This window comes from Hyla sarda, chromosome 1 (genome assembly GCF_029499605.1).
Source record: "Hyla sarda isolate aHylSar1 chromosome 1, aHylSar1.hap1, whole genome shotgun sequence".
NCBI classification, from domain to species: Eukaryota; Metazoa; Chordata; class Amphibia; order Anura; family Hylidae; genus Hyla; species Hyla sarda.
Genome location: NC_079189.1, coordinates 548,180,842 through 548,202,324, shown reverse-complemented (window position 1 = coordinate 548,202,324; position 21,483 = coordinate 548,180,842). Strand labels below are relative to the sequence as shown.

Here is a 21,483-nt window from a genome sequence, read left to right as displayed (position 1 = left end):
AAGGAGAGCCAATAGTACACACCTGCTGCTGTTCTAGACAAATACTGTTTTAAGTGTAGTGAAGCGTATTGTACTCCTCTCATATACGCAATAAGTATGTCAGGAAGAGTATTGCCAGGACGTGCACAGAGGAGTGGCAGAGGCCTAAATTCATCAGGCGCAGGCAGAGGTCGCATGCAGAGTAGGGGTGTGTGGCAGCCAGAGTCACAGCGAGAGGTCTGAGCTCCCGTGTCAGCTAGCAGTCGTGTCGCGACCAGCAACCATGATTGATCGGTTCACTCCGTCATCCACGTCATCTCAAGTGACATCCAACACCCCCAGTCAACAGTCGGTGGGTTCCTCACAATCAACCCTCAGTTGGCATGGCCCTCATGCTGCTGCTGCCACCTTCAGGCTCTGTCATTGTGCTGCTCAATTGTCTCCTCATGCCATTGCTACCACCTCCAGGCTCTGTCATTGTGCTGCAATATGGTAACCTCTGTTACGCCTAGCGCTCCGGGTCCCCGCTCCTCCCCGGAGCGCTCACAGCGTCTCTCTCCCTGCAGCGCCCCGGTCAGTCCCGCTGACCGGGAGCGCTGCACTGTCATGGCCGTCGGGGATGCGATTCGCACAGCGGGACGCGCCCGCTCGCGAATCGCATCCCAGGTCACTTACCCGTCCCGGTCCCCTGCTGTCATGTGCTGGCGCGCGCGGCTCCGCTCTCTAGGGCGCGCGCGCGCCAGCTCTCTGAGACTTAAAGGGCCAGTGCACCAATGATTGGTGCCTGGCCCAATTAGCCTAATTGGCTTCCACCTGCTCCCTGGCTATATCTGATCTCCTCCCTTGCACTCCCTTGCCGGATCTTGTTGCCTTGTGCCAGTGAAAGCGTTTAGTGTGTCCAAAGCCTGTGTTACCTGAACTTCTGCTATCCATCCTGACTACGAACCTTGCCGCCTGCCCCCGACCTTCTGCTACGTCTGACCTTGCCTCTGCCTAGTCCTTCTGTCCCACGCCTTCTCAGCAGTCAGCGAGGTTGAGCCGTTGCTAGTGAATACGACCTGGTTGCTACTGCCGCAGCAAGACCATCCCGCTTTGCGGCGGGCTCTGGTGAAAACCAGTAGCCTCTTAGAACCGGTCCACTAGCACGGTCCACGCCAATCTCTCGCTGACACAGCGGATCCACAACCCGTAAGCCGAATCGTGACAGTAGATCCGGCACCGGATCCCGCTGAGGTGCCGCTGCCAAGTCTCGCTGACCTTCCCACGGTGGTCGCTCAGCAATCGCAGCAGATTGCCCAACAAGGACAGCAGCTGTCGCAGTTGACCGCCATGTTACAGCAACTTCTGCCTCTGCTACAGCAGCAACCATCTCCTCCGCCAGCTCCTGCACCTCCTCCGCAGCGAGTGGCCGCTCCTAGCCTCCGCTTGTCCCTGCCGGACAAATTTGATGGGGACTCTAGACTCTGCCGTGGATTTCTGTCTCAGTGTTCCCTGCATATGGAGATGTTGTCGGACTTGTTTCCTTCAGAACGGTCTAAGGTGGCGTTCGTAGTGAGCCTTCTTTCAGGAAAGGCCTTGTCTTGGGCCACACCGCTTTGGGACCGCAATGATCCTGCCACAGCCACAGTCCAGTCCTTCTTCGCTGAAATCCGGAGTGTCTTCGAGGAGCCAGCCCGAGCTTCTTCTGCCGAGACTGCCCTGTTGAACCTGGTCCAGGGTAATTCTTCAGTGGGCGAGTACGCCATCCAATTTCGTACTCTTGCTTCCGAGTTATCATGGAATAACGAGGCTCTCTGCGCGACCTTTAAAAAAGGCCTATCCAGTCGCATCAAGGATGTGCTGGCCGCACGAGAGATTCCTGCCAACCTACAAGAACTCATCCATTTGGCTACCCGCATTGACATGCGTTTTTCTGAGCGACACCAAGAGCTCCGCCAGGAAAAAGACTTAGATCTCTGGGCACCTCTCCCACAGCATCCTTTGCAGTCTACGCCTGGGCCTCCCGCCGAGGAGGCCATGCAAGTGGATCGGTCTCGCCTGACCCAGGAAGAGAGGAATCGCCGTAGGGAAGAAAATCTCTGTCTGTACTGTGCCAGTACCGAGCATTTCTTGGTGGATTGCCCTATCCGTCCTCCACGTCTGGGAAACGCACGCACGCACCCAGCTCACGTGGGTGTGGCGTCTCTTGGTTCTAAGTCTGCTTCTCCACGTCTCACGGTGCCCGTGCGGATTTCTCCTTCTGCCAACTCCTCCCTCTCAGCCGTGGCCTGCTTGGACTCTGGTGCCTCTGGGAATTTTATTTTGGAGTCGTTTGTGAACAAATTCCGCATCCCGGTGACCCGTCTCGTCAAGCCGCTCTACATTTCCGCGGTCAATGGAGTCAGACTGGATTGCACCGTGCGTTACCGCACAGAACCTCTCCTGATGTGTATTGGACCCCACCACGAAAGGATTGAGCTCTTCGTTCTCCCCAACTGTACCTCTGAGGTCCTCCTCGGTCTGCCATGGCTCCGGCTTCATTCTCCCACCCTTGATTGGAACACCGGGGAGATCAAGAACTGGGACTCTGCTTGCCATCGGAAGTGCCTCTCCCCCCCTCCCAGTCCCGTCAGGCAAGCCTCTGTGCCTCCTCATGGCTCCCGTCCTTGTGTCACCCTGCCCCGTGCCAAGCTTCACCCTCTGCCCTCCCTCCCCATTCCAACTCCTGCTGTTCTGCCTGCCGTTGAGGAAACCCTCCATTCTTTCCCGGTGTCCTCATCCCAGGGGAGGCAGTTACCGGACAAAAAAAAGGGGAGACCTAAGGGGGGGGGGGGTACTGTTACGCCTAGCGCTCCGGGTCCCCGCTCCTCCCCGGAGCGCTCACGGCGTCTCTCTCCCTGCAGCGCCCCGGTCAGTCCCGCTGACCGGGAGCGCTGCACTGTCATGGCCGTCGGGGATGCGATTCGCACAGCGGGACGCGCCCGCTCGCGAATCGCATCCCAGGTCACTTACCCGTCCCGGTCCCCTGCTGTCATGTGCTGGCGCACGCGGCTCCGCTCTCTAGGGCGCGCGCGCGCCAGCTCTCTGAGACTTAAAGGGCCAGTGCACCAATGATTGGTGCCTGGCCCAATTAGCTTAATTGGCTTCCACCTGCTCCCTGGCTATATCTGATCTCCTCCCTTGCACTCCCTTGCCGGATCTTGTTGCCTTGTGCCAGTGAAAGCGTTTAGTGTGTCCAAAGCCTGTGTTACCTGAACTTCTGCTATCCATCCTGACTACGAACCTTGCCGCCTGCCCCCGACCTTCTGCTACGTCTGACCTTGCCTCTGCCTAGTCCTTCTGTCCCACGCCTTCTCAGCAGTCAGCGAGGTTGAGCCGTTGCTAGTGGATACGACCTGGTTGCTACTGCCGCAGCAAGACCATCCCGCTTTGCGGCGGGCTCTGGTGAAAACCAGTAGCCTCTTAGAACCGGTCCACTAGCACGGTCCACGCCAATCTCTCGCTAACACAGCGGATCCACAACCCGTAAGCCGAATCGTGACAACCTCATGCTGATGCTGCCACCTCCAGGCTCTCTCATTCTGCTGCTCTATGGTTTCCTCATGCTAATGCTACTACCTCCAGGCTCTATAATTGTGCTGCTCTATGGTCTCCTCATGCTGATGCTGCCACCTCCAGGCTCTATAATTGTGCTGCTCTATGGTCTCCTCATGCTGATGCTACCACCTCACTTTCAGGACTCCTGATGCCACCTCCAGGCTGTGCCATTCAGCCACTATATGGTATCCTCATTCTTCAGCCACCTCCAGGCTGTGCCATTCAGACACTATATGGGCTCCTTATGCTTTCCCCACCTCCAGGCTGTGTCATTCAGCCAATATATTGTTTTTCTGATGCTGCTGGGACTGTCTTGGATATTACCTACAATTTTTTATGGTAGCTCTAGCAAACATACATGCTCAATAAAGATTTCAACATTGATCTTTTAATGTTAGGGGTTGTGAAGCCCTCTTATGTACACATCGTGCTGCCTGATTCAGGCTGTGTGTTTCAGGAACTACTTGGCTTACTGATGTTGCTGGGCCGGTGCCTATATTTGTTGGATGTTAGCACTAGCTAACATACATGTTCTATACAGATTTCAATATTCGCTGGATGGGACTTGAAAATGTGTACAATAGAAGTGATAATAGAAACGTACCTGAGAGAAATAATGAGGTAGATAACAGGAGAAGGGAAGAAAGTGCATGCGTGTCTTGATATCTTTCTGGAAAAATATGTATATATGAAATAACCATATAGTTTGTGGACAAAGATAATTAAAACATATGGATATAATGACTAAAAAATGACAAAAAAAAATGCAGACCTGCATTTTGTAGTCATTTTTTAGTCATTATATGCATATGTTTTAATCATCTTTGTCCACAAACTATATGGTAATTTCATATATATATACATATTTTTCCAGAAAGATATCAAGATACGCATGCACTTTCTTCCCTTCTCCTGTTATCTACCTCATTATTTCTCTCGGGTAAGTTTCTGTTATGACTTCTATTGCACACATTTTCAAGTCCCATCCAGCGCTTTTTTGTACTGTTTGATTTTCCGTAGGTATATCCCCATATTGTATGGAGTACAGCTTAAAATTTCTGGATCTTTGCACTAGCTTACATACATGCTTAATTGAGATTTCAACATTGATCTTTCAATCTTAGTGGTTATGAAACCCTCTTGTGCATTCCTGCTGCTGACGACTCCTGTCTGTGTCATTCAGCAACGACATGGTTTAGTGATGCTGCTGGGCCTAGGACATTACCTATATATGTTTATGGTAGCACTAGGTACCATACATCTTCAATGGAAATTTCAAAATTCATCTTTTATTCTGAGAGATTGTGAGGCCCTATTGTCTCCTCATCTGCCGCCAACTCCAGGCTGTGCCATTCAGACACTATATGGTCTCCTCATGCTTCAGCCACCTCCAGGCTGTGTCATTCAGCCATTATATGGTCTCCATATATTGACTGTGTATTATAGGAAACATGTGGCTATTCTTGAGTTACTCTCCCAACATTATTGCCATGTTGATACCAGACCAGTAATAAAAGGAATATTGAAAAGGACTAGCAGAAACAGGGAACTGTGGAAACTGACCACCGGCTGTTGGAATTGACTGATTATCCCAGGTGGTAGATTTACCATTTTGAAGTTCCTCAGTTCCAGTAGGCTTTAAGTCGTTCATTCTTTGTTGTGGTTCTTTAAATGCAGAATTAAGTTGTATCATGTTTTCCTGTTCCTCCAATGAGCTAATGTCACTGGAACACACAATACTCATATTGTCATCTAATGAAGGATCCTTTTTTTCATAGAACGTATCTATCATTTTATTATTTTGAATGTCAGGTGGTATTCTGACAATTTCTGATTATAAAAGAATTTTGTAATCTGGGACACAGGTAAAAATAAGTATTTTTATGCGTACTGTAGCACATTTGTCTGCCCTCATTAGTGCATACCACATACCTACATCTAAGTAGTGTACTATTTTGTACCTGTTAATCTGTCAAGGGTCTATATACTTTGAAAGGACAGCCAATAGTACACACCTTGTTACACCGAGCGCTCCGGGTCCCTGCTCCTCCCCGGAGCGCTCGCGGCGTTCCTCTCTCTGCCGCGCCCCGGTCAGACCCGCTGACCGGGAGCGCTGCACTGACATTGCCGGCGGGGATGCGATTCGCATAGCGGGACGCGCCCGCTCGCGAATCGCATCCCAAGTCACTCACCTGTCCCGGTCCCCGGCTGTCATGTCCTGGCGCGCGCGGCTCCTTAGAGCGCGCGTGCGCCAGCTCTCTAAGATTTAAAGGGCCAGTGCACCAATGATTGGTGCCTGGCCCAATTAGCCTAATTAGCTCCCACCTGCTCCCTGGCTATATTACCTCACTTCCCCTGCACTTCCTTGCCGGATCTTGTTGCCTTGTGCCAGTGAAAGCGTTTAGTGTTGTCCAAAGCCTGTGTTTCCAGATCTTCTGCTATCCACATTGACTACGAACCTTGCCGCCTCCCCCGACCTTCTGCTACGTCTGACCTTGCCTCTGCCTAGTCCTTCTGTCCCACGCCTTCTCAGCAGTCAGCGAGGTTGAGCCGTTGCCGGTGGATACGACCTGGTTGCTACCGCCGCAGCAAGACCATCCCGCTTTGCGGCGGGCTCTGGTGAATACCAGTAGCATCTTAGAACCGGTCCACCGACACGGTCCACGCCAATCCCTCGCTGACACAGAGGATGCACATCCAGCTAGCCGAATCGTGACAGTAGATCCGGCCATGGATCCCGCTGAGATGCCGCTACCAAGTCTCGCTGACCTACCCACGGTGGTCGCCCAGCAATCGCAGCAAATTGCCCAACAAGGACAGCAGCTGTCGCAGCTGACCGCGACGTTACAGCAACTTCTGCCACTGCTACAGCAGCAACCATCTCCTTCGCCAGCTCCTGCACCTCCTCCGCAGCGAGTGGCCGCTCCTAGCCTCCGCTTGTCCCTGCCGGACAAGTTTGATGGGGACTCCCGACTCTGCCGTGGCTTCTTGTCTCAATGTTCCCTGCATATGGAGATGTTGTCGGACCAATCTCCTCATGTTTCAGCCAATTCCAGGCTGTGCCATTCAGGCAATATATGGTTTACTGATGCTGCTGGACCTGGGTCTGGGAATAAAAATGTTGTTATGGTAGTACTAGCTACCCAAAATCTTTGGTTTAAAATTCAGAATTCATCTTATAATCTTAGGGATTGTTAAGGCCTAGTGTCTACTCATGCTGCTGCCAGCTCCTGGCTGTGCCATTCAGACACTATATGGTCTCCTCATGCTGCCAATACCTCCACGCTTTGTCATTCAGCCACTATATGGTCTCCTTATGCTGCCAACACCTCCATGCTGTGTCATTCAGCCACTATATGGTCTCCTCATAATTCAGCCTCATCCAAGCTGTGTCATCCAGCCACTATATGGTCTCCTCATACTGCCACAGACTCCATGCTGTGTCATCCAGCCGCTATATGGTCTCCTCATGCTTCAGCCTCATCCAAGCTGTGTAATCAAGCAACTATATGGTCTCCTCATGCTGCCAACCCCTCCACAATGTGTCATTCAGCCACTATATAGTCTCCTCATGCTACCAACACCTCCACGCTGTGTCATTCAGCCACTATATGGTCTCCTCATCCTGCCAACACCTCCATGCTGTGTCATTCAGCGGCTATATGGTCTCCTCATGCTGCCAAAACCTCCACACTGTGTCATTCAGCCACTATATGGTCTCCTGATGCTGCCAACACCTCCACGCTGTGTAATTCAGCAACTATATGGTCTCCTCATTGTCACGATTCGGCTTGCCGGTTGTGGATCCTCTGTGTCAGCGAGGGATTGGCGTGGACCGTGCTGGTGGAACGGTTCTAAGATGCTACTGGTATTCACCAGAGCCCACCGCAAAGCGGGATGGTCTTGCTGCGGCAGTAGCAACCAGGTCGTATCCACTGGCAACGGCTCAACCTCGCTGACTGCTGAGAAGGCGTGGGACAAAAGGACTAGGCAGAGACAAGGTCAGACGTAGCAGAAGGTCGGGGCAGGCGGCAAGGTTCGTAGTCAATATGGATAGCAGAAGATCTGGAAACACAGGCTTTGGACAACACTAAACGCTTTCACTGGCACAAGGCAACAAGATCCGGCAAGGAAGTGCAGGGGAAGTGAGGTAATATAGCCAGGGAGCAGGTGGAAGCTAATTATGCTAATTGGGCCAGGCACCAATCATTGGTGCATTGGCCCTTTAAATCTTAAAGAGCTGGCGCGCGCGCGCCCTGAGGAGCGGAGCCACGCACGCCAGGACATGACAGCCGGGGGCCGGGACAGGTAAGTGACTTGGGATGCGATTCGCGAGCGGGCGCGTCCCGCTATGCGAATCGCATTCCCGCCGGCAATGTCAGTGCAGCGCTCCCGGTCAGCGGGTCTGACCGGGGTGCTGCAGAGAGAGGAACGCCGCGAGCGCTCCGAAGAGGAGCAGGGACCCGGAGCGCTCGGCGTAACAGTACCCCCCCCCCCCCTTAGGTCTCCCCCTTCTTTTGTCCGGCAATTGCTTCACATGGGACGAGGACACTGAGAGTGATTGTAGGGTTTCCTTAAAGGCAGGCAGTACAGCAGGAGTGGGAATGGGGAGGGAGGGCAGAGGGTGAAGCTTGGCACGGGGCAGGGTGTCACCAGGACGGGGGCCATGAGGAGGCACGGCACAGTCCTGATAGGCCTTGGGGAGACCAGGTGTAGGAGGAGGCACTGAGGCTTGCCTGACGGGACTGGGAGGAGACGTGAGGCATCTCTTGCGGCAAGCAGAACCCCAATTCTTGATCTCCCCGGTGGTCCAGTCAAGGGTGGGAGAATGATGCTGGAGCCATGGAAGACCGAGGAGGACTTCAGAGGTGCAATTGGGAAGGACGAACAATTCAATCTTTTCGTGATGGGGTCCAATGCACATTAAGAGGGGTTTTGTGCGGTAACGCACGGTGCAATCCAATTTAACTCCTTTGACCGAGGAAATGTAGAGCGGCTTGACGAGACGGCTCACCGGGATGCAGAACTTATTCACCAAAGAGTCCAGAATAAAATTTCCAGAGGCACCAGAGTCCAAGCAGGCCACGGCTGAGAGGGAGGAGTTGGCAGAAGGAGAAATCCGTACGGGTACCGTGAGACGTGGAGAAGCAGACTTCGTACCAAGAGACGCCACACCCACGTGAGCTGGGTGCGTGCGTTTCCCAGACATGGAGGGCGAATAGGGCAATCCACCAAGAAATGTTCAGTACTGGCGCAGTACAGACAAAGATTTTTTTCCCTACGGCGAGTCCTCTCTACCTGGGTCAGGCGAGACCGATCCACTTGCATAGCCTCCTCGGCGGGAGGCACAGGCGTAGATTGCAAAGGATACTGTGGGAGAGGTGCCCAGAGATCTAGGTCTTTTTCCTGGCGGAGCTCCTGGTGTCTCTCAGAAAAACGCATGTCAATGCGGGTGGCCAAATGGATAAGTTCTTGCAGGTTGGCAGGAATCTCTCGTGCGGCCAGCACATCCTTGATGTTACTGGATAGGCCTTTTTTATTCCAAGATAATTCGGAAGCGAGAGTACGAAATCGGATGGCGTACTCGCCTACTGAAGAATTACCCTGGACCAGGTTCAGCAGGGCAGTATCGGCAGAAGAAGCTCGGGCTGGTTCCTCGAAGACACTACGGATTTCAGCGAAGAAGGACTGGACTGTGGCTGTGGCAGGATCATTGCGGTCCCAGAGCGGTGTGGCCCAAGACAAGGCCTTTCCAGAAAGAAGGCTCACTACGAACGCCACCTTAGACCGTTCTGTAGGAAATTGGTCCGACAACATCTCCATATGCAGGGAACATTGAGACAAAAATCCACGGCAGAGTCTAGAGTCCCCATCAAATTTGTCTGTCAGGGACAAGCGGAGGCTAGGAGTGGCCCGGAGGAGGTGCAGGAGCTGGCGGAGGAGATGGTTGCTGCTGTAGCAGTGGCAGAAGTTGCTGTAACGTGGCGATCAACTGCGACAGCTGCTGTCCTTGTTGGGCAATTTGCTGCGATTGCTGAGCGACCACTGTGGTAAGGTCAGCGAGACTTGGCAGCGGCACCTCAGCGGGATCCATGGCCAGATCTACTGTCACGATTCGGCTTGCTGGTTGTGGATCCTCTGTGTCAGCAAGGGATTGGCGTGGACCGTGCCGGTGGACCGGTTCTAAGATGCTACTGGCATTCACCAGAGCCCGCCGCAAAGCGGGATGGTCTTGCTGCGGCGGTAGCAACCAGGTCGTATCCACTGGCAATGGCTCAACCTCGCTGACTGCTGAGAAGGCGTGGGACAAAAGGACTAGGCAGAGACAAGGTCAGACGTAGCAGAAGGTCGGGGCAGGCGGCAAGGTTCGTAGTCAATATGGATAGCAGAAGATCTGGAAACACAGGCTTTGGACAACACTAAACGCTTTCACTGGCACAAGGCAACAAGATCCGGCAAGGAAGTGCAGGGGAAGTGAGGTAATATAGCCAGGGAGCAGGTGGAAGCTAATTAGGCTAATTGGGCCAGGCACCAATCATTGGTGCACTGGCCCTTTAAATCTTAAAGAGCTGGCGCGCGCGCCCTAAGGAGCGGAGCCGCGCACGCCAGGACATGACAGCCGGGGGCCGGAGCTCGGCGTAACACTCATGCTGCCAACACCTCCACGCTGTGTCATTCAGCCACTATATGGTCTCCTGTTGCTGCCAACACCTCCACGCTGTGTCATTCAGCCACTATATGGTCTCCTCATGCTGCCAACACCTCCACACTTTGTCATTCAGCCACTATATGGTCTCCTCATGCTGCCAACACCTCCATGCTGTGTCATTCAGCCACTATTGTCTCTTCCTGCTGCCATCACCTCCACGCTGTGTCATTCAGCCACTATATGGTCTCCTCATGTTGCCTACACCTCCACGCTGTGTCATTCAGCCACTATATGGTCTCCTCATGCTTCAGCCTCATCCACACTGTGTTATTCAGCCACTATATGGTCTCCTCATGCTGCCAACACCTCCACACTGTGTCATTCAGCCACTACATGGTCTCCTCATACTGATGCCACCTCCAGGCTCTGTCATTGTGCCGCTCTGTGGCAGTGATTCTAAAAGCGATGCCGGTAATCTGCATGTCATTCTGAATAACAGTATTATTTCACTGAGTATTTAAACTAGGTGAGTGGGGGGAGGATAATAAAGCAAAGAAAGCAGACAGTGGGATGGATAGGTTAGAGGGGTCAGGACATAATGGTGGGTGGAGAGGAGTCCTGTGGGGGGAGGTTAAGAGCAGTGGATAAGGAGATCCATGCGTTACAAACCAGCCGTAAAAATAAATGTAGCCCGAAAAATTGTAATCCCAATAATTCAAAAAATTCCATTAGCCCCAATAACTCAATAACTACAATAAGCCCCATTAACTAAAAAAAATACCGCTAGCCCCAATAACTTAAATAACAACGTTAGACACAATAACGCAAAAAATCCCATTAGCCCCAATAACTTAAATAATAACGTTAGACCAAATAACTCAAAAAATCCCATTAGCCCCAATAACTTAAATAGTACAATTAGCCCTTATAACTCAAACAATAACATTAACCCCAATAACTCTGAAAATCCCATTAGTGAGACTATATGTGTAAAGCTTAATGTAAATGTAAAGTGTATGTTCACAAATGCCAGAAGCCTAGCAAATAAAATGGGGGAGCTTGAGGCCTTGATACTGGAGGAACATATTGATATAGTTGGGGTCACTGAGACATGGCTGGACTCCTCGCATGACTGGGCCGTTAATCTGCAGGGGTTTACATTGTTTCGCAAGGATAGAATGAACAGAAAAGGTGGTGGAGTCTGTCTGTATGTAAGAAGTGGTATGAAAGTCAGTGTGAACGATGCCATAGTGTGTGATGATTCTGAGGATGTGAAATCACTGTGGGTAGAATTACAAAAGGAGGGAAATACTGAAAAAATAATATTTGGTGTAATCTACAGACCCCCTAATATCACTGAAGAGATAGAAGGTCGTCTGTATAAACAAATAGAGAGGGCCACCCGGGCAGGTACAGTGGTAATAATGGGAGATTTTAACTATCCAGATATAGATTGGGGTCCGGGGTTGGCTAAAACTACAAAGGGGAGAAAATTCCTAAATTTATTGCAGGATAATTTTATGGGCCAGTTTGTGGAGGACCCAACAAGAAGTGATGCCTTGTTGGATCTGATCATTTCCAACAACGCAGAGCTGATTGGTAATGTAACTGTGAGGGAAAACCTTGGTAATAGCGACCACAATATAGTTACTTTTGATTTAAAATGTAGAAAACAAAGACAGACGGGGAAGGCAAAAACATATAACTTTAAAAAGGCAAATTTCCCTGGGCTGCACTACAGGACATAGACTGGGGGGAGGTGTTCTCAAATACTGATACAGAAGGTAAATGGGACATGTTTAAATCAACTCTAAATAACTATACAGCTAAATATATACTAAAGGGGAACAAATATAAACGATTAAAACTAAATCCTACATGGCTGACAAATTAGGTTAAAAGAGCAATAAACAACAAAAAAATAGCCTTCAAAAAATTCAAATCTGATGGGTCAGCTATAACATTTAAACAGTACAAGGAGCTTAATAAAATCTGTAAAAATGTAATAAAAACAGCAAAAATTCAAAATGAGTGACAGGTGGCCAAAGAAATCAAAACTAATCCTAAATATTTTTTTAGATATATAAATACAAAAAAACAAGGACAGAGCATGTAGGACCCCTTAATAATGATAATGGGGAGGTTGTCACGGGCGATCAAGAGAAGGCGGAGCTACTGAATGGGTTCTTTAGTTCTGTATACACTATGGAAAAAGGAGCTGACATTGGCCAGGTCAGTGCTGGTAACACATCATATAATGTACTGAACTGGCTTAATGTAGAGATGGTACAAGGTAAGTTAAGTAAAGTAAATGTAAGCAAATCTCCAGGGCCGGATGGACTACACCCAAGTGTTCTTAGAGAGGTAAGTTCAGTAATATCTGTACCCCTGTTCATGATATTTAGAGATTATCTGGTGTCTGGTATTGTGCCAAGGGACTGGCGCAAGGCTAATGTGGTACCAATCTTCAAGAAGGGCTCTAGGTCTTCGCCAGGCAATTATAGACCGGTAAGTCTAACGTGCATTGTGGGTAAATTGTTTGAAGGACTTATACGGGACTACATACAGGAATACATAGGGGATAATAGTATTATAAGTGATAGCCAGCATGGGTTTACTAAGGATAGAAGTTGTCAAACCAATCTAATTTGCTTTTATGAAGAGGTGAGTAGAAGCCTTGACAGAGGAATGGCTGTGGATATAGTGTTTCTGGATTTTGCCAAAGCGTTTGATACTGTCCCTCACAGACGTCTGACAGGTAAGTTAAGGTCCTTGGGCTTGGAAACTTTAGTTTGTAACTGGATTGAACACTGGCTCATGGATCGTACCCAGAGAGTGGTGGTCAATGATTCGTACTCTGATTGGTCCCCGGTTATTAGTGGTGTACCCCAAGGTTCAGTACTGGGCCCGCTGCTGTTTAATTTATTCATCAATGATATAGAGGATGGTATTAACAGCTCTGTTTCTATCTTTGCAGATGACACCAAGCTTTGTAGCACGGTACAGTCTATAGAGGATGTGCATAAGTTACAAGATGACTTGGATAGACTAAGTGTCTGGGCATCCACTTGGCAAATGAGGTTCAATGTGGATAAATGTAAAGTTATGCATCTGGGTACTAAGAACATGCATGCATCGTATGTCTTAGGGGGGATTAAACTGGCAGAGTCACTGGTAGAGAAGGATCTGGGGGTACTTGTAGATCACAGACTACAGAATAGCATGCAATGTCAGGCTGCTGCTTCCAAAGCCGGCAGGATATTGTCATGTATCAAAAGAGGCATGGACTCAAGGGACCGGGACATAATACTCCCCCTTTATAAAGCATTGGTATGTCCTCACCTGGAATATGCTGTTCAGTTTTGGTCGCCTGTTCATAAAAGGGACACTGCGGAGGTGGAAAGGGTGCAGAGACGCGCGACTAAACTAATATGGGGCATGGAACATCTTAGCTATGAGGAGCGATTAAAGGAGCTACAATTGTTTAGTCTTGAGAAGAGACGTTTAAGGGGGGATATGATAAACGTATATAAGTATATAAATGGCCCATACAAAAAATATGGAGAAAAACTGTTCCAGGTTAAACCCCCCCAAAGGACGAGGGGGCACTCCCTCCGTATGAAGAAGAAAAGGTTTAGTCTAAAGGGGCGACACGCCTTCTTTACCGTGAGGACTGTGAATTTATGGAACGGTCTACCTCAGGAACTGGTCACAGCAGGAACAATTAACAGCTTTAAAACAGGGTTAGATACATTCCTGGAACAAAATAACATTAATGCTTATGCAGAATTATAAAACTACATCCCTTTCCCTTATCCCCTTACACCCTTCACTTCAATTCCCTGGTTGGACTTGATGGACGTATGTCTTTTTTTAACCATACTAACTATGTAACTATGTAACCATGTAAATACCCCAGCACACTCCATATGCATGTTAGAACACAGCAAAGTATTCTACACCCCTATTGAGGCTCTCTGTAGGCCAGAAATAGCTGTTTTTAATAATAAATTTGGCTTTTTTTTTTAACAATTCGTCGAATCGACCGAATCGAATTTTTCAAAAGTTCGCTCATCTCTAACTGGAACCAATCCAGAACAAACAGCTCTCTTATTAATGAACATATGCATTGATTTGAATATGTTTAGTATTTGCTGTAAGCCATTTCCTTCTTCAGTCATTATCCATGTATGTGTTTGATCACTAGCAGACATGACATAACCCCTTAGCTATAACGCAGCATATATGGAAAATGCCAGGATTGCATTTCAGAAGTTACTTGCAATGTAATTCTAAAGCCCAGAATACCCCTGTACTTGTACCCCTAATCAGAGGGCTTGTCCAGGAATGAGGACATATTAATTTAAAGGGATTGTCTGTTTTGAACATTCTTGACATGTACAGAGGAAAACATTACATGGCATAAAAGGCTATATAAATTAAAGGGGTATTCCAGGATTTTTTATTTTATTTGATTATGCTACAGGGGCTGTAAAGTTAGTGTAGTTCATAATATAGTGTCTGTACCTGTGTATGACTGTTTTCTCACATTCTTCTGTGATTTTCACCCCAATATTTATTTTTACCAGCATACAAAATGACTGCTGTCTCGGATTTTTCCCAGCTTGCAATGCGGTCGAGACCTGACTCACTAGTCAGCTGATGACAGGGAGCCTGTCTGCTTCAATGGGTGGAGAAAGCAATCTGCAAGTAATGCAACAGCTGGAGCTCATTTATGTTTCAATGGGTGGGGTGGCTGATGTGTGGGAAGGAGGAAAATGGAATCATGGGATTTGTAGGCAAACAAGAAAACTGAAAACAGGAAATACAAGTTCACAAAAAGCTAGCCACAGTGTTCTGGTAATCTCACAACATAGCCATTTAGCCCAAAACAAGTGCAGATCCTTCCTAAGCATGTCCATTACTGTCTGCCAGGTACGTACTAAAATCACCTTATGGTGGATAACCCCTTTAAGGTTTTCTTGGCTAGACAGTCCTTTCAAATGGTTACATGCATTTCAACAATCTTTGCATAAACTAATAGTACAAGTGAAAATAGAAATTTATATCTTATCAGAACAAAAATAACTCTTTCCCAGCTTATTAGGTTATTTCCCTCTTTGACCTTCCTCCTTAAAAACAGTCTAACTATAGACCAATCAGCTTAAAAGAGGTGCAGGCATCACCAGCCTGTTACACTATGAATTACCCTGGTACGCTTAGGGGCATAAGAGTAGTCATAGTTTAAAAATGCCACCAGAACCCTGGTAAGTAATAACGGGAGAGGGGGCAGGGTCCTGGAGGCTGCTCCCTGCCCTTTAGATGCTGAGTGAAACGTCTCTCCTTAGTATTGTATAGGATGAGAAGTGTCACACAAGCCGGCCGGGCGGGGAGCCATAGCGTGTCAGACTAATTAATGATGTCCTGGACTGACAATGCCTGCACCAGTTTTGTGCTGCCCTTGGTTTAAGCAGCATAAAACTGATGACAGGTTCCCTTTAAACTATAAGATTCAAACCATTATGGTACATCCACTCTTCGAACAACCCTATCAGCGTACCTGCAACACTCAGATCATGCAGATGTTTGCACCTTGGTAGGATGTTAGTCACTTGGCTGCAACCTCAAGAAACTTTATTGAATACATTTATTTTTATGTGGTACACCAGACAAACATGGGTTACCACAGTGGTTTTGCTTACAAACCACTATATAAATAGGGTGTTCTTCACAGGACTTAACATTTGCCAGTTCCTAAGCACTAAAAAGTAATCAGTGGAAGGTCATGTACAGGGTACATTCACACAGGAGGGGATTTACAGCGAGTTTTCTGCTGCAGGTTTGAGATGCAGCTAATTTTCGGCTGCAGCTCAAACTCCCAGCTCAAACTTACTGTAAATCCCCGCTAGTGTGAATGTACCCTAAAAACACTACACCTACACAAAATTAAAATTAAAACACTACATATACCCTTACATAGTCACCTCCCCCCCCCCCAAAAAAAAAAAGAAAAAATGTGTTGTAAAATGTTTCCAAAACAGAGCCTACAGCTGTTGAAAAACATCAACTCCCAGTATTGCTGGACAGTCACTGACAGCTGGAGACACTCTGTTTGGGAAACACTGCAGTAGGGTATTTTGGTGGCAGATGCAAATCCCCAAAATAGGCCTCAAATGTGCATGGCGCTCGCTTTGGAGCCCTTTCGTATTTCAAGGCAACAGTTTAGTGCCATATATGGGGTAGTTCTGTACTCAGGAGAAATTGCGTAACAAATTGTGGGGGTCTTTTTCCTTTTTACCGCTTGTGTAAATTGAAACTATGGGGCAACACCAGCATGTTAGTATAAAAAATGAAATTTTTTTACACTAACATTCTGGTGTAGACCCCAACTTTACCTTTTCATAAGGGGTAAAAGGAGAAAGCCCCCCAAAATTTGTAACACAATTTTTCCCCTCATGGAATGTAACAAGGGGTATAGTGAGCCTTAACATCCCACAGGTGTTTGACAAAATTTAGTTTTTCATTTTCACGGACCACTGTTCCAAAAATCTGTCAGACACCTGTGGGGTGTAAATGCTCACTGCACTCCTTATTAAATTCTGTGTGGTTATAGTTTCCAAATTGGGATCACATGTGGGGGGGGGGGGTCCACTGTTCTGGCACCACGGGGGGCTTTGTAAATGCACATGGCCCCTGACTTCTAATCCAACCAAATTCTCTCTCCAAAAGCTGATTTGGTACTCCTCCTCTTCTGAGCATTGTAGTTCGCCAGCAGGGCACTTTAAATACACTAATGGGGCATTTATATACTCAGAAAAAATGGGGTTACAAATTTTTTTAGTTTTTTTTTCCCTCCTATTACCCCTTGTGAAAATGAAAAATTTGGGGTAACACCGGCATTTAAGTGAAAAAAATCTAATTATTCATTTTCACATCCAAATTTTGCGGAAATTTGTCAAACACCTGTGGGGTGTTAAGGCTCACTGTACCCCTTGTTACATTCCTTGAGGGGTGTAGTTTCCAAAATAGTTGCCATGAGTTTTTTTTTTTTTTTTTTTGCTGTTCTGGCACCATAGGGGCTTCCTAAATGCTACATGACCCCCAAAAAACATTTCAGCAGAATTTGCTTACCAAAAGCCAAATGTGACTTCTCTTCTGAGCATTGTAGTGCACCCACAGTGCACTTGACATCCACATGTGGGAAATTTCCATACTCAGAAGAGATGGGGTTACGAATTTTGGGGGGCATTTTCTCCTATTACCCCTTGTAAAAATGTTAAATTTGGGGGAAAACCAGCATTTTAGTTAAAAAAAATTTATTTACACATACGAATTTAACAAAAAGTTGTCAAACTGTTGTGTTAAGGCTTACTGTACCCCTTGTTTCATTCCTTGAGGGGTGTGGTTTCCAAAATAGTATGCCATGTTGTTGTTTTTTTTTGCTGTTCTGGCACCATAGGAGCTTCCTAAATGTGACATGAAGCTCCTTTTCATTTTAGAAAAACCATTTCAGAAAAACTCACTCTCCAAAATCCCATTGTCGCTCCTTCCCTTCTGAGCCCTCTACTGCACCCACAGAACACTTGACATACACATATGAGGTATTTCCTTACTCGAGAGAAAATGGGTTAAAAATATTGGGGGGCTTTTTCTCCTTTTACCCCCTTGTAAAATTTCAAAAACTGGGTCTACAAGAACATGCGAGTGTAAAAAATGAAGATTTTGAATTTTCTCCTTCACTTTGCTGCTATTCCTGTGAAACACCTAAAGGGTTAACACACTTTCTGAATGTCATTTTGAATACTTTGAGGGGTGCAGTTTTTATAATGGGTTCATTTATTAGGTATTTATAATATGAAGGTCCTTCAAATCCACTTCAAATCCGGTAAAAACATGTTAACTTTAGGATGAAAATATAAAGTAGACATATTGTATATGTGAATCAATCTATAATTTGTTATATGTGGAAAAAAAGAAGTTAAAGCACTCACTACAGCCGGAGTTGCAACAACAAAATGTGGATTTGTTCCAGTGCTTGGATACATATAGCAGGACGGATAGACACACAGGGAGCAATGGATGGAACAGGTGAGGTGGGGGCGGAACGAAGGGGCAGCAACCAGTTTCACGCACTGAGGTGTTTCCTCTGGCCCAGGGCTGTTGCAACTCCGGCTGCGGTGAGTGCTTTATCTTCTTTTTTTCCACATATGATGAATGTGCTGCATTTCTGGACTTTCTTTGATAAGAGCACCGCCGTTACCCACAGCAACCACTGCCCGGACAGACACATTTACAAGCTGTGTTTTATTTCTCACATTTATGCTCTCATATACCTATTTATATTAGTGGTGCTAGACTTCTACTGCTCTTGTGTCTATTTTCCTTATAAGCAGAGCCTTTCAAAGTAAACAAAATGCAATATATTCAAATTTTTCATAAAATTTTGGAATTTTTCAGCAAGAAATAATGCAAGTATCGACAAAAATTTACCACTGACATAAAGTAGACTATGTCAAGAAAAAACTATCTCGGAATCATCTTGGAATCAGAATGAAAAGTAGAAGCATCCCAGAGTTATTAATCCTTGAAGTGACAGTGGTCTGATGTGCAAAATATGCCCATGTCCTTAAGGTGAAAAATGGGCTGGGTCCTTAAGGGGTTAATCAGCTGATTGGTGCATCCCTCTATAAAATATGTATAATCTCACTATTCTGCACATAGGAGGTAGGAGCTGTGAGATCCCACCCATGTGGCCAGCATGGACTATGACGGTGCATGCGCGGGATCTAACAGCACAAAATGTCTACTTGCAGAAAAAGATTACAAATATTTCATAGGATGCATTAAGGACTGGCCAGGAAGGATTACCAGTGCACCAATGGGAAAGGGATCGATTACCAGTGCACCAAAGATCATCATTTACTTATTAGGATTTTTTGTGACCTTGCGGGAGCAGCGCCATGTAGCAAAATAAGGTAAAGACCATTGTGATCAGACACAACCAGCTGGTTAGGGCAAGTGACTCTGCTGTCAGTTTCCCTTTAATATTAAGCCTAGTGGCCTGACTGAGAACTGCAAGTCTTCAGGATTATTTTAAAATATAGATAGTAATTACATAAAAACTTAATTTATACAAGTAATTTTCTGATTACTTATTCTCTTTACAGTTACTGCAGTATTTACATCTTCATGGAGCTCTAGTCCCATGACTACAGGATGAAAATCTTACTGGCTTCTGAGAAGTAAATCCAATACAGCTGATGATCAGGCAAGAATAAAAAAGAACCAGGCCGAGAACCATGGTAAAACCCCAAAACTGGGGACATGATAGCTTTTTTTTCTAGCTGTAGGTGTCAGTATATTTACATAATGCATTTATGTATCTTTTAACACCAAAAGTCCCACTTTATATGCTGCCACATAGTCAAGCATATCTTTATACCTTAGTATAGTAACCTATGGATATGTAACAATCGCAGAGACTCCAACCATATTATTGACACCAAAGAAAAAAAAGAGTCATATATCTGCCACCAAATAACGATTAAAACCATGATTTATTGTAGAAGACTAAAATTAAAAACATATATTAAACATAAAATAAATCAAAGATGAAGCAAAACACAACAAAAGATACTGACAAAGTGGGCAATTCCTCACAATAATAATGTAAAAACACTGTATATGTCATTTGGCAAACCAAGATGGAGAGTGGAAGTGGTAATAAACTGTACAGTAATATTAGATAACAGCACAAAAATAAGTGTGATAGCACTGTGGAAGGGGAGTAAATAAACAATGATAAGCATTACTCCTATATAGAACCCGTCCTACTGAAGTCAAAAGCTGGCGTCTACAAATGTCCCACATAACACTCACCCATGTTGCCAAATAATAAGGAGAATTGCTGTGTGCCCCAAACGACCGCTTTCCAGTCTTCCTCAGGGGTTAATCCTATCTTGTTGATGTCCTCCTTATAAATGCAGACAGCTAATAGATGGAGAGCCGGCACTGTAGGTCCTGTAAGGTACTGAAGGTACAGATGGACGGGCGGTGTGGCAAGGGTATCAGTGGTGCGCTTACATGGAACAAATAGAATAGCTAAATTCAACAAGTAGAAGGTACATAAAACGCACTCACCCGGTATTATGCCAAAGAAGGGTGTCTTTTATTCCAGGGGTTGCATGGAATACAGAAGTCAAGGTCGGGAAGAGGGAAAAGAAAGAGCTCGGCCGAGCTCGTGTAATGACGGTCCCGTTTCACGGGTTCTCAGCTTGGTCACACTACACATGTGCGCTGAGCAGCCGGCGTGATAGCACGGCTCCCTGCTACTGCGGATCGCACAGGAGAATGCTGAATCGCCGAAACCGGCTGACCAGACCAGGAGAATGCTATTCTTTTCTTACAGGGCAGTGTGTCCTATGACTTATGGACCACTGGGGCGATTATTTATAGTGCTCAACAGCGACAGATTCTGTATCTTCCGTCCCTTCACTCTGCTAAATGTCTATTATTTATGACTATTGAATTGATTTGTTGTCTCTACACTGACACTACTGTATTTTATAAGCCACTGATCTGTGTTTAGACGCAAAATATAGCAAGTAATCCCATATAGGTATTAATGTTGCACTGAAGAGATTATAGGATTAAAACATAACATTTATTTTGTTCACTATAAAATTCCCAGATGTATCAAAAGGTAGTAGAAAAAAGCATATAATTCAAAATGCCGCCATCATGTCATCCACATAATAAACATGTATGTGCATTATAGCAGTCTGTTTCCCAGGGCAATGCAACCAGGTACTTGTCTCATTTACCAATATTTAAGAAAACTGCATCCACAAAAAAAAAGGTTAGAAAATAGGAAGGTTAGAAAATAGAGGGATGGGCTAATATGTATATAAGCTTCACTCATACACGGGGTAGCTACATGACCGCCATCAGTGTCGTGTCCACTACATGCCTCTACAGCAGCTATTAAGAATAAGAAAATGAATCCTGATGAACCGCTTATGGGGAAAACGCGTTGAATCGCAAGTTACGTATACCTGTGGATCTGAATAGCTACACTAGCGTGAACGGACCACAAGGAAACAAGTACCAGGAGCACAGGTTACTTTTATCTGTATCCACTGCTAGCACCATTGCTGCATATTGCACTTTAACTGTCTATACATGAATTAAGCCTTGAGCCTTGATGGACTTTGAATATAGATATGCTTTATGGACTGGGTTCCGGGACTCAATAATAAGGCTTTAAAGTGCAATAAGAA

General features: G+C 46.5%; 1 protein-coding gene across 8 annotated transcripts in view; it reads left to right on the top strand.

Moving 5' to 3' along the window:
- Positions 1-21,483, top strand: part of THBS4 (thrombospondin 4) — a 127,305-nt gene that overhangs the window by 31,893 nt on the left and 73,929 nt on the right. For 3 of the 8 annotated variants that reach the window (XM_056541588.1, XM_056541591.1, XM_056541584.1), the window contains exon 2: positions 19,381-19,550. The exons of 1 other annotated variant lie outside the window; for it this stretch is intronic. Coding sequence is in view for 1 of the 7 variants with exons in the window: in XM_056541589.1 (XP_056397564.1) it covers positions 19,504-19,506 (3 nt within the window). In the remaining 6 variants the exon portion in view is untranslated. Of the gene's footprint in view, positions 1-19,371; positions 19,551-21,483 lie in introns of all 8 variants that reach the window. 4 more of the 8 variants (XM_056541587.1, XM_056541586.1, XM_056541589.1 and 1 more) reach the window with 2 other exon arrangements.